The sequence below is a fragment of the Rhagoletis zephyria genome, unplaced genomic scaffold (genome assembly GCF_001687245.7).
Source record: "Rhagoletis zephyria isolate East Lansing unplaced genomic scaffold, Rhagoletis_zephyria_1.1 Rzeph_scaffold_00324, whole genome shotgun sequence".
Lineage (NCBI taxonomy): Eukaryota > Metazoa > Arthropoda > Insecta > Diptera > Tephritidae > Rhagoletis > Rhagoletis zephyria.
In genome coordinates this window covers 275995-290220 of record NW_016157408.1, presented here as the reverse complement: position 1 = coordinate 290220, position 14226 = coordinate 275995, and the positions used below count along the sequence as shown (strand labels likewise).

General features: G+C 34.8%; 1 protein-coding gene across 1 annotated transcript in view; it reads right to left on the bottom strand.

Moving 5' to 3' along the window:
- Positions 1–14226, bottom strand: part of LOC108359012 (defective proboscis extension response 1) — a 230663-nt gene that overhangs the window by 24299 nt on the left and 192138 nt on the right. The window contains exons 5-6 of the mRNA XM_017610623.1: positions 2914–3033; positions 1755–1851 (exon numbers count right to left, since the gene is read on the bottom strand). Coding sequence (XP_017466112.1) covers positions 1755–1851; positions 2914–3033 — 217 coding nt within the window. The remainder of the gene's footprint in view (positions 1–1754; positions 1852–2913; positions 3034–14226) is intronic.

Here is a 14226-nt window from a genome sequence, read left to right as displayed (position 1 = left end):
TCATTGTGGCATACCTTTTGCGTCTGGCGCTTTGCTGGCAAAGTTATAAATGTCACGCAAAGCTACAAAGTTTTATCTGGCATCAGCTTAAATGGTGAAAGTGGCAAACTTCAAAAAAATAATTAAAAATATAATTGGAACGAAGAAAAAAACACGTATTAATGAAAAACCAATTCGCCTGACAGATACTGCCGCATGTCACCGAATTGAAGAGAAAAGGGTGAAAAAGTAAAAAAAAACTTAGTAGAAGAACGAACACTCGCGAATAACATGGCGAATGATTCCACCAGAACTTAGCCACCAAGGAGAAGTGGTAGGATAGGAAATCAAACCTCCACAAGCGGTGATAAGGGGGCCCAGAAAAAAATTTTTCAGGATTTTATTACAGACCGCGGAAAGTGTTAACAGACAAAACTCTGGCTGATGATGAATCTGGGATATTGAATTTTTAATGTTGATTTGTTCATGAAATCACCTTGTTTTCAAAATAAATTCATAAATTGAAATTTTCGTATTTGTGGGAAAACAAATGCATGCTATTGAATAACTGAGCGTTTTTTTTTAATTTTCATCCCTCTCTAATCAACTCATCAGACGATTTGTATTTTCATTAATACGAGGTTTTCTTCTTCGGAAAAACTACGTCAAAATTCGATTTTTTGCCATTTTTTGACACTTCAACAGTTTTTTCTCAAAAACTTGACTTGCTAGAAAAATTTTGTAAATGCACTTCAAACCAAATTTTGAAATGAAATACGACCAAATTTTGTTGAACCGTGTAGTCTATGACTCAAAACGAATGCCGATTTCTTTTCTACCGAAAAATGCAACCTTCTCTTAGCCCTCTACGCACAAACACTAAAGAGGACGATGAGAAAGCAACGTTTTTTGTAGAAACGAAACCGCCATAAATTTACGTGTATCGGCGTTTCTTTTTGTGCAACTTAAAAACTTGAGATTTTCCCTAAAGTGTAATTTATTGACTGAAACTAGATAAACGAAATACGCATTACTAAAATAATTGTTAAAGTACTTGTTCTACTACGAATGGCAGTTCAATGAAATGCCTGTCTTCTAACCCAAGTTGCTGGCATGCCACGGCGTATGAGTGACAACAAGGTCGAATATCAATATCAATATTTTGTCGCTGGAAATCTTTTGTTTATTAATTTATTGCTATGATTTCAAAGAAAAAGATGAAGATTATTAACTTCTGTTCGCAAACCAGCCTAGAGCACCTACTATGCTACTGGTTGGTTTATCTCTTATTCCTAATATATTTTAGCTTAAAGTGAAAATAATATATGCACGTACATAACTGAAAACTATAAGGACAACATTTTATTTGCCAAACACAAAAAAAATTATTAAAATTAGTTGCATTCTAATAAACTTTCACACAAAAAAAAAAGGTAGAAACATGATAAAAATATAGTAAGGTAGAACCGCTGAGAGTCACTTTTAAAATTCTTGACGTTTCCAAACAATTTAATTTTTAAATTTACTCACAAACTCACACACACATTTTCATTTTCAATCTCAAGCAACAACAATTTCGAACAATTTCATTTTTTTATTTTCACTTTTATATGATTTTAAAATGTTGGCAAACTTCAAAAAAAAATCATGGCCGACAAATTGAGAGAACGGTTATACCTTGCTATGTTTTTATCATGGGTAGAAATACTTAAATTAACAAAACTCCAGCAACGCTGCCGTATATATGTACATAATTTACTTAGCCTTAGGCTCACCTCGATGTCAATCCATCTGTCCAGTCGTTGTCGACACTAATGCGCGTCCCGCTGTCGATCTCATTTAGATTCGCTGACATGTCAATAATTTCATTGCCTGAAATTTAATTGAAAAGTTTGAGTGAAGCCTACGTGAAATAGTGATGCTGAAAAACAAGTAAAAATGCGTACAACTACATCAGCAGCAAATGAGGAAAAAAACAAATGAAAAGCTATGCGTATAGAAGCCGTAAATGAAATGAGCGAAAAGGAAAGGCAGAGCGTGAATGCGGTCATTGTGTTAAATGAAAAGGAATTGAAATGAGCGGCAGTGTTCCAATTGTGAATATATTCATGCCATTTTTTATATGCGTACATACATACATACATATGTAGGTATCACAAATATAGATGCGTGTGTGCGCACGTGTGCTATGCCGCAATTATGCGCTTTTAATTGTCACATCAATTACGTGTTGGCGCATTTGCAACATAATTGAGTAAAGTAATTTACGTTTGCATCATTTTACTACTACCCGGCCTTGCTAACTGTTGCCATTGTTGCTGAGACTGTTGCTGTTGCNAACATAATTGAGTAAAGTAATTTACGTTTGCATCATTTTACTACTACCCGCATTGCTAACTATTGCCATTGTTGCTGAGGCTGTTGCTGTTGCTGCTGCTGCTGCTAAATTATTCAACAGCTGACGAGACTGGCAGGCTGTTGCTGCTGTTGTTGTTGTCGTACTGCTTATACGGCATCATTGTTATGGGTGAGATGTGATTGAAATGCGAAGTGTTGAGGCGAAAAAAGTGACGCCTTGCCAATGGTAATACCGTTGATGAGTTCTTTTTTCACTGTTGCCAGCCCTGCTTAACACAATTAATGCGATTGTCGAAGCAATGGCGTCAGTTAATGTCAAACAGCACAACAGCTACAGCTAAAGCTATGTATGTATGTGTGTGGCAACAGCAGAAGCGTGGAGTGACAAGGAGAAAAGTTTTAATTAATTTGTGGCTCAGTGCGAACAAAAGCAAGTAAGGCAACAAGAATAAAGCTGAAGCGCATAAAAAATGTGTTCTTTTTTTCTTTTGAATATGCAAAAGTATGCATCAACTACTATGTGTACATATGTATGTAAGTATGTATTGGGATTTATATTAAGTTGCGTATACGCACCTTTGTACCAAAATATGTTGCCCAATTCGTGCGGTCCTTGCATGATGCGACATGTTAGATTTATATCGCTGCCGCTTTTCACATACAGATCCGATGGCCCGATTATGTTGGCTTTAAGCTCTGTTGAATACATGTAACGAAACAAAGTGATAATATCAGTTAGCACTGTTTGTATGTATGTATATTTTATTCAATTGTGTTAGTAAAAGGAAAGTTAATTTCAACAAAGTTTGTGAATTTTTGGTGATATACAGTTGAGTGACAGTTTTAGCTCTGTAGGTAGTGGGAAGAATGTAGTTTTGGTTGACTATTTGTTAGTTTATTTATTTAGTGTTTCTTAAGTCTCTAAAATCAATAAAAAGACTTGTTAGTGGATATGAGAATAATGGGAAACAGTCCCTGGGGGAGCTACAAATTAACTATGAACTCATTTAATTTGCAAGTAAAGTTTTCGCTAACTTATTGAGTTGGAGATGCCAAAACTTAAACGGCAGAAGGCGTTTTGAATTAATAGGTATTTATATAGGTAGGTAATGTTTCCAAAGTTTTGGAAATAATGCCTTAATTAAATTATGCAGAACTTATACGGATGTTATGTTGAAAAACTACAAAATAACAAAACAATAGAAATTATAGCGAAATTCCCAGAACTTTGGAAACATCCACCGTTCCTATATCTGCGGCAAATTTCGGCTAAAAATAAATTCATCTGGCAAGAAGTTACCTTACACTGGCGGCAGAAATAATAGACTCGGCGTATTTTAGGAATTTCGGCTATATTTCTTTAGTTTATTTTAAGTTTGGTATTTCTTTATAAAAGCCTAGGTCGTTATACAAAAAGCAGAATATCACTTTGAACAAAAATAATAAAACTTCGACAAATTTTCAAACTTTTTATTCAGAATATTTAGAAATTTTATTACAATAAAGTGCAAGGCTACAAAATACCGTTGTTTTTTAAGAGTTTTTTTTTTCTGGCGGTGTCACGCATTTTTTCCCATACAAAGTGTGCTCCACAATATTTTGATATGGAAGAGAATGCCTAGCATCTTCAACAAAAAAAAATTCAAAAATCAACCGCATTTTCTAGCCACTTGAAATTTGCACTTTATTATACTAAAATTGGGCTGCAAAAGTGCATACTAAAAATTTGCACAAAAGTGCAGAATGAAAAGTTAAAAAAGTTGGTGAAAATTTGTGGAATTTTTATAATTTTTGTATAAAGTTTGAAAAGGCGATTTAAATGTCGTTTGTTGTATAACTACCCGGCTTTAATAAAAAAATATTAAACATAAAATAAACTGTGGAAATATAGCCAAAACTCTTCAAAGTAAAGCGAGTCTATTATTTATGCCGCCAGTGTTGTTTTGAAGTGAAATTCCTTTGCGTTCGGTTGCGAGTAAACGCAAACATCGATGCAATGAAAAAGCGGCACAAGGGTTGTGCTATAATTCTAAGCAAAAAAGCTACAGAAGTTGGAAAGGGATGGCGGAAGTGGTTGGCCACGATTAAGATTACGATTAAGGTTAATAACGAGATCGAAATTGATATTAAGATTAAAATAATTGTTCATTATACACGAAGGCATTTTTGTTTAATGTCATCATATCTGCAACGTTCGTTATATTTTCAAAACTGGGGTGGCCAACTAAAGGACGAGGCCTGTTTTTGAAAGGGCTTTATTTCATAGCTATGTACACGCAAGAGGGTTGCCACTTCTTAAAAAAAATGAAATTGAATGTGAATTAAGGGGATTCGGCAATGAAAACATGTATCACTATAAGAATGCCAGACAAAAGAGATTGAAAAAGGTTGAAGTTTGAAAATATTGTGAAATATTGTGTTTGAAAAGTCGGTTGAATTAAATTATGCACAAGTTATATGATCTATTAAAGTATGAGCGTTAAACGTAAGAGCGGTAAGAAATCTTTTATTTAAAAACTTAACCATATTTTCCGAGGTATTTGAAGAAGGTTGCCACCAGTTTAAAAAGTTAAATTAAAATTATTTAAAATATTAAATGAACTACTAAAAGTTGTTTATCAATCGAAATGGGTTTAAAAAGCCTTTATGTAAAAACTATTTATGGCAAGGTTGCCACGTATTTGAAAAATCAAATTAAATTTAATTCACTAGTTAGTTACAATATGCATGTCAATGTTAGAGGAAAGAAATTTAAGAAGATTTTAGTTTGAAATGGTTTTGAAAAGTGTTGCCACCCATTTGANAAGAAATTCGGGCTATTCCGGCCGAAATGCTCGAAAAAGTTGCCCAAAATTGGACTTTCCGAATGGACCACCTAAGACGCAGCCGCGGTCAACATTTAAATGAAATTATCTTCAAAAAGTAAATGTCATGGACCAATCTAACGTTTCAAATAAAGAACCGATGAGATTTTGCAAATTTTATGCGTTTTTTTTAAAAAAAAAGGTATCAAGCTCTTAAAAAATCACCCGTTATATGATATATTTAAATGTGAGTGTTATACGAAGGAGTTTCATGAAGGCTTTTGTTTGAAAATACGGTTTGGTTAGGGTTGCCACCTATTGTAAATAACTAAGAAGAAAACAAACTATGTGAGACTTCTCTCTACTCAAAAAGTGCTGGATGGACTGAAATGGAAATTTGGCATAGGATCACTTATAACTATGGCTGTGCGATTGATTACTCGAAATTTTAATTAATCATAAAGTAAATAACTCAATTATTCGATTAATTGGAAATTATGATTACCCAAAGGCTCAGTTACTCGAGTAATCAAAATTTTTGATTAACCAAAAATCAAATATTTGAGGAAGTTGCTTTGTGATTAATCAACATTTCGAGTAAAATGAGTAAACAACATTTCAACTCTTTACATATGAAAACAACGTTTCTGTTTTCAAAAATGAAAATGAAAATTTTTTTTCATGTACAGAATGTAAAAAAGAAAATAAGCATTTTCCTCGATTAATCATCGTTTTGAGTAATCAAAATCTTGATTACTCGAGTAATTGATTAACCGAATAATTGATTAACCAACTTGCTCGAGTAATCGAATAATCGCACAGCCCTACTTATAACTAAGACTAAATTTTGGAATATTCCTTTGGTTTTTGAAGAGGGTTGCCATTGGTTTGAAATATTAAGTTAAATTTAGGTGGGTAATAGAGAAAAAGAAGGTTTACTTCAGGTATGCGTGTGATCTACACACAACCTTTTTTTTTGGTAAATACTCATATTGCAAGGTCTGTTGCCTGGTAGATTTCAGTAGAGATTGAGAAACACCTGGATTTACTCGAATCACCACATTGAGATTCTTCTTCCTATCTGAAACTATAGACAACGAAAGAGCTCGATTTCAATCTCATTTTGAACAAGTAAGAAAGTCTAAGTTCGGGCGGAGCCGAACATTATATACCCGGCGCAAGTATTAAATATATATTTTTTTTCACCTTTCTGAAACCTACCGCTAGATGGTAAGCCGGGGTGTATCAGATTTGAGTAAATTAGCGTCCTTAAATTTCGAAATATTGCATTTCTGAAATTTACCGTTATATGAAAAGCATCCGTAATTTTAGTCCGATTTCAATAATTTTCAACGTTTTTCTTTTATGTGGCAAGCACAATAACCACACCGAGTTTGGTACAAATTGGTAGAACGGTTACCGATAGACATATATGTGGTCAAAAGTGGACGGTGCCACGCCCATTTTCCAAAATTTTAACATAAACATATTTCTTGGTAAAGAATTGTTACAAGCATCGATTTTAAATAAATTAGCTTTATTTAATATTTACTGATTTATATGGGATGTGGGCGTAGTTATTGTCCGATTTTAAAATTTTTTGCCATTTCGTATGCTATACCAAGGTCAACAACTGTGCTAAGTTTGGAAGAAATTGGTGCAGCGGTTACCAAGATATACACATGTAACCATAAGTGGTCGTGGCTACGCCCATTTTCCAAAAATTTATAATATTCTTATTTTTCGTCTGAAAATTATTGTAAATATCAATTTTGAGTGAATTATCTTCAGTAGTTACTAAAATATCGCAGTTTTCGTATTTCTGGAAATGGGCGTGGTTACAGTCCGATTTCGCCCATTTTCAATACCAACCTACCTTGGATTAAGGGAAACCTACATACCAAATTTCGTTGAGATATCTCAATTTTTGCTCGAGTTATCGTGTACACGGACAGACGGACAGACGGACAGACGGACGGACAGACAGACATGGCTTAATCGATTTCTTTTTTCATCCTGATCATTTATGTATACATTTGTCTATATCTATCTCGATTCGTTTTGGCTGTTACAAACAACCGTTATGTGAACAAAATTAATATACCCTTGTGCACAAGTGCGCTCGGGTAAAAAAATAATCGAGTAGTAAAGTATACTTAGCTTTTTGTTCGGATTTTTATGAAAGGTTACAAAAAAATCTTAAAGTTTGTCTCATTTAATCGGCAGAGTAGGTTTAGCATCCGAGTGTGTAAAACAAAATTAACAAAATTTTTAGATACATTTAGAAGTTCTACAGGCAAGAGTAGGACAAGTAGCCTCAGTTTCCAGATCAAGATCTTTGCAAATGATCTCTTAGAAATTCAATGACAAGAAAAGCGAATACCTTTGACAGCCGAGGTCGGCGCACAGCGCAATTAATATTGGTGACATAGCTAATAAACCAATTTTTCGCGTGTTTTGGAAATTATTTTATATTGCCGGAACATACCTTCCTTAAGAAAACAATTCTTTGTTTAAAGGACAAATAGTTGCCTTTTATTACAAACGCAACCATTGTATACAGATCTATTGTGCTGATCCTATAAAAGTTCTCGCCAACCTTAGAGCATTTGTAAAATTAAAAGATTTAGAGGGTGCCACGTCTCAGATGCTGCACCGAGACGATAATCGCTCAGCAAAATATTAAGAGTCTTAAACCTAAATACGAATCGCATAATATATATTCCAGCCACATAATCTGCAGTCGTCAGGTGTGAAAGTGTTCAGACCTTCCGGACTGAAATTTAGTTGTCGTTCCCAGAAACCATTTGGTAATAGCTATACGTTTCTAGATTGCCTTATCCATTTGTGATCCGCCATTCGTTTGTAGTTTGAAAATCCTCCCACTAGGCTAGTAGCTGTGCTGTGTAGGCTCCGCTGCATCAAATGCGTAAGCGTCTACACATTCGTTGCCATCAAAACCCTCATGTTCCGGTACAAGGGCTATCCTTACCCTGTTTTGCGTGCTTAATTAACCAATCAGTTGGATTTTTCCATTTGTCTTTCTACGAAAACCACAGCAGTATCCATGCATCGCCGGAAAAATAGGAAAAAGTCATAGTTAGCGATGAGTAATAATTTCAGTAAAGTATGTTTCAAAAAGTTTGCACAAAAGGGTTTCCAAATCGAAAAGAAGAATTTTAAAACTTACCTCTACGTCATAAACTATATCAAACTTCACCAAATTGGCAGTTAACAGAATTGGAAATGGAAGCCGATTGTTTAGTTTAGGGCAAATCTGGCACAGGTTTTCTAAAAGAAAGATTTCCTTCACAACAGCACTCTGCTTAACGGGACGACATGGAAAATGACTGGATTGCCCAGTTAATAATTTCTGTTGATTTTATAGGGCAATGGGAAGCACTGTTAACACTAAGATTAAAGGGAAGTGCAGTGAGGATTCACCCCTGAGCAGATAATATTTCAGTACTAAATTTTGCTGTATTTTAGCTGTAGGTTAATATTTGTGCATAGAATTTTGCCAAGCGAAGTTGATATCCGCATTAGATCCTTTACAACAAAGCTAGGTTCAAAGATGCTACTGCTACTACATTATTGCCTCACACACTCCAAGAGACGCCTCGACATAATCCTTTGAACAGAGGTTCAGGCAAAACTGGACGTCTATATGGATGTATTATAACCTAAAAATTTACAGTAGAGCAGCTCAAATAACTAGCTTTGACCTGGCAACTACGAAATGTGACACTTTTTCTAACCCAATGCATTACGAAGCCTTCTTTGCAGCAAAACAAACATGAATTGGCGGTGCATTTCTCAAAATGTTATTTTTTTTGTGCCACTTTGCCTTCACACTGTGCAATAAAATGTTATTTTCAACGCAAAGTTGCAGCGATAAAAGTGCAAAGAAAAACAAGCTTTTACAACATCAGCATAAAATCCGACAAGTTCTTCGTGCTGTCGAAGCATTTTCAGCAGTAAGTTTCCATCCACTTCAGCGCCACTCAAGTCACAAGAAGACCAGTAAAGAAAAGGGAACAACAACAACAACAAGGCTAAAAGCATAAAGCAAAGGAAAAAAAAACAAAAGCTATGTAAGGACATGAAAGAATGTTATTCTGCGTGGCTAAAAGTTTTTCAGTTAAGTGTGGCAAACTGAAGTATTTTTTCGCTAAAATTTATGGCGCTCTTCGCGTAGCGGCTGCAGTAGGAAGCGTGAATGCGACTGACTGCAAGTGTGAAGGTGTGTGCTGTGCCAGCTCAACACCTCAGCAATGTGCAAAGTCTGTAAAATATGAATATAATTTTTTTTTTCTCATGCGCGCTTGTACACGCGTAATGCTTTAGCCGCATTTTTCTATAGTTTTTTTTTTGTTTTTGCTTTTGTGTACACTTTGACGTACTACCAGCATGGATGTTAGGTTCTTTTGATTTATTTTCACTCTTCAGTGACTGCATTATGTGTGTCATGGATTCTCTTTCAATTCTTTGGCTTTCACTTTTCAATGAACTCAATCGCTTTTGAGAAAAAAAGTCACATTCTCTAAAGGATTCCCGCGTTAGCATCTGTCACCAGGTTCTACTGCTTTCGCTTTCCGATAAAAAAAAAAAAAAAACGTGTGGGTTTGAAAGCCATAGATAGTCTCGCATGAATCGCATTGCTTTGCGTTGAGCGGTAACCTGGCTGATTTTAGCAGTTTTCGAATTCATGCATGTATGTACATGTACAAGAACTCAGCACATATGTATGTAGGTATGTTAGTGCATACATTAGGGTAGTAAACAAAAAAAAACAACAATAAATTCCATCTACCTCCTAGAACTTAAGAATATTGAAAATTATTTGATTTTATTTTGAAATTTTTAAACCTTTAATGATGCCGACAGAGAGCTTTGAAGTTTCCCAAATTAAGTCGGTGTTCCGCATTCCTGCGTAAAAATTCGAATGCACATATCAAGGAAGTTGAATGGCTGGTAAGCGTGGTAAAAGGTCAATTTATGCCATCTTTCAGATATCCTTATTCCTAAGCAAAGATACCAAAGATAACAAATAACAGCGAAATCAGAGCTAAATTAATACTTTTTATATGGGGCCCTTATACTGTGCGGCGGCAGCGATCAATCGATTTAAAAAAATAAAATACGGATTTCCTTTTGTAGTTTTAGACCACCCTAATGCACTTACATATCCATTCATATATATGCATGCAAGTGGAATGCAATTCGCATGCCAGCATAGTTGTCTGCACCGTCGTGTTAACAAAAGTATTAAATCACACACCAAACTAGGAAAAAAATCGGTTGGTACGTTTTTTTTTTTTTTAGTCGCACACAACGCTTTCACTTCTGGTTTTGTAACGTTTTTAAATTGCAATAACAACAAGCCTTCAAGTGATTTGCTCGAAATGTTGGTAAGTTGAATAGAATAGTTACGCCAACTAAACATTTTTTCTATTTTCCAGCCAGAATCTGTGTAAGTATGCGCACAAGATGTTCAAGATTTGAGTTTCATCAAGAGATGTTTAAAATGAAATGTTTAAAATTGCAAAAATTTTGAAAGTAAAAACACGCTTTCTACTAATATTAAATATCAAGAGCTCATATTTACTCATTTTTAAACATTTTATGTGTAATTTTGCTATGGGCGACGAATTTTAATGTAAAAGTAAACAAACAGTGTTTAATTTTGCACACATTAGGAAAGGAAACTGGTTACATCCCTTTATAAGCGTGAATTTAATCAATGCTCTAAAAGAAATTTTAAATATTTTATGTGTAAACTGTGAAATTGTGAACATTAACTGCTTAGAATTCTACAAACAAATTTGAAATTTGTTCAACGGCACACATATCCCAGTGGGAATTAGGAGAACGTAATAATACCTTATTAGCAACTTACTCTTCACCTGGCAGTCATTACCATTTCCCTGCCGAACGTCCCTTACTTTTACAAAGGTATGGCCGCCTTATGTAAGTAGGAATTTAGAATGTACATTTGGTATCAGACATACTTCTGAGCCGCTTTACAAAGTAAGTTACGTGTAATGCAGAGCAGTCGCTCGGAGTAGTTCGGTGCTTGGAAATAACTTCGGCTGCACGTTATTTTGCAACTGACAACGTAATGTGTCTTCGGAGGTGTTCATTTTGCCCTTTACTAGTAGATGACATTGGCCATGATGACAATTTTGGTACTAAAAACTGAAAGAAAACGTGGCTTACCTCGCAAGGTGCTTACCTATTTTCCCAGTGGGTATGATAAGTAAAAGTAAACAAGCAGTGTTTAGTTTAACTCACACAGTGTGTAAATTTGCATTCATCAATCGAGGAAACTGGTTACCTGTCTTAATATGCGCAAATTTAAACTGAATTTTTTTAGAGTGTAGTTACCAAATCTTGTGTTGGGAGAAAACTAAACTCTGCTCTCAGTGTACACCTACACAAGGTCACAGTGTGTGAATACACACTTTGGTATGGTGATAATCACTCATGCATTGCATTGCGTATTGAATTGGGTTAAGGGGATATAGGCCGTTTTATGCGAAACAAAAAATCATGTTGCAAATACCAATGCACACACATACATAGCACATGCATAAGCGGAAAAATCGTAAAGTCAATTGAATTCAAATGTAAATGTGTGAGAATTTTTGCCTAAAGTGCTCAGCAATGTCTTGTAGGGAAGTTGTGTGAGTATGTTGTNCATACATAGCACATGCATAAGCGGAAAAATCGTAAAGTCAATTGAATTCACAACTTAAGTTGTGTGAGTATGTTGGTGGCGGATTTACGCCATTTGTTTGATGTTATTCTGTTGGTAAGTCATTCTGGGTCAACAGTTGGGAAACGGGCAAATTTTGCGGCACTGGGAATGAAAAGAGCGATTTGAAAGCTCTATGAAGGATACGTGTCATCGCATTATATTTTCGGAATTTAACATTGGTGATGAAATTTGAAAAGGGTTGCTATTTTTTGAATAAATTTATTGATAAATATATTGAATTCTTCAATTCAATTTTATTTTGATTTACAATTTTTATTCCTTTAAAAGGAAAAAGTTTATTTTTTTCAATTTATCTCATTTTGTTTATTTTTTAATTCAAGTTTCTATTAATTGTTAGATTTTAGGCTTATAAGAAGATTTTTTTAAATTAAAGTTTCTTCTATTGGTTAAATTTTAAGGTTATAAGAAGATTTTTTTAATTAATTTTATATAATATTTCGGAAATTAATTTTTTTTTTAGTTTTTAGATTTTATTGTTTTAAAAAGAGGAATTTTTTTTTCCAATTATCCAATTTTTATGAATTTTTTATACCCGAGCGCACTTGTGCACAAGGGTATATTAATTTTGTTCACATAACGGTTGTTTGTAACAGCCAAAACGAATCGAGATAGATATAGACAAATGTATACATAAATGATCAGGATGAAAAAAGAAATCGATTAAGCCATGTCTGTCTGTCCGTCCGTCTGTCCGTCTGTCCGTGTGTCCGTCTGTCCGTGTACACGATAACTCGAGCAAAAATTGAGATATCTCAACGAAATTTGGTATGTAGGTTTCCCTTAATCCAAGGTAGGTTGGTATTGAAAATGGGCGAAATCGGACTTTAACCACGCCCACTTCCCATATAACGGTAATTTCCAGAAATACGAAAACTGCGATATTTTAGTAACTACCGAAGATAATATACTCAAAATTGATATTTACAATAATTTTTAGACGAAAAATAAGAATATTATAAATTTTTGGAAAATGGGCGTAGCCACGCCCACTTATGGTTACATGTGTATATCTTGGTAACCGCTGCACCAATTTCTTCCAAACTTGGCACAGTTGTTGGCCTTGGTACAGCATAAAAAATCGCCGAAACTTTTTAAAATCGGACAATAACCACGCCCACATCCCATATAAGGGTAATTTAGAGAAATACAAAATCTTCGATAAATCAGTAAATATTGAAGCTAATTTATTCAAAATTGATGCTTGCAACAGTTCTTTACCAATAAATACGTTTATGGTAATATTTTGGAAAATGGGCGTAGCACCACCCACCTATGATCACATATAAGTATATCGGTAACCGTTCTACCAATTTGTACCAAACTCGGTGTGGTTATTGTGCTTGCCACATATAAGCAAAACGTTGAAAATTATTGAAATCGGACTAAAATTACGGCCGCTTTTCATATAACGGTAAATTTCAGAAATGCAATATTTCGAAATTGAAGGACGCTAATTTACTCAAAATTGATACACCCCGGCTTACCATCTAGCGGTAGGTTTCAGAAAGGTGAAAAAACATATATTTAATACTTCCGCCGGGTATTTAATGTTCGGCTCCGCCCGAACTTAGACTTTCTTACTTGTTTATTTTGTCTTTTTTTCTGGTTGCAATAAAACAAGTTCATTAATTTTTTCGTTTTCTGTACAAACTTTATCTTGTTGAAATTAAATTGTATCACGTTGTTGCTGATTAAAATGCGAGAAATCCGATCTCAATTCCCGGCTACATATTTTGTAACACATCAGCACATGCTTGCATTACGCAGCGAGTGAGCAGTCAATGACATGAAAATTCCGCATGCAAATGAGCAGGCGACGCATTTTGGCGCATTGAACAAATGCCTTTGGGGGAAGATGGGCGAGGATGAACAACTACCCGGCGGGAAAATTAAAGATAAGCAAATGTGACTGCCTAATCTCTGTTCGAGTATCTAGCTTGTAAGCTAGTTTGTAAGTCAAAAATAAATAAATTAAAATCGCTACGCAGTCTGGACACCATCAAAACTATGGGCTGGTTTCTTCACCTCAACTTAACTTAGTTTAGCCAATTTTTTGGACTCAGCCATGAATAAGCCGAATAAGAAGTGNCTAGCTTGTAAGCTAGTTTGTAAGTCAAAAATAAATAAATTAAAATCGCTGCGCAGTCTGGACACCATCAAAACTATGGGCTGGTTTCTTCACCTCAACTTAACTTAGTTTAGCCAATTTTTTGGACTCAGTCAAGAATAAGCTGAATAAGAAGTGGACTAACGTTTGACTTAAGTCCAAAAAATGGCTAAACTAAGTTAAGTTGAGTTGGAGAA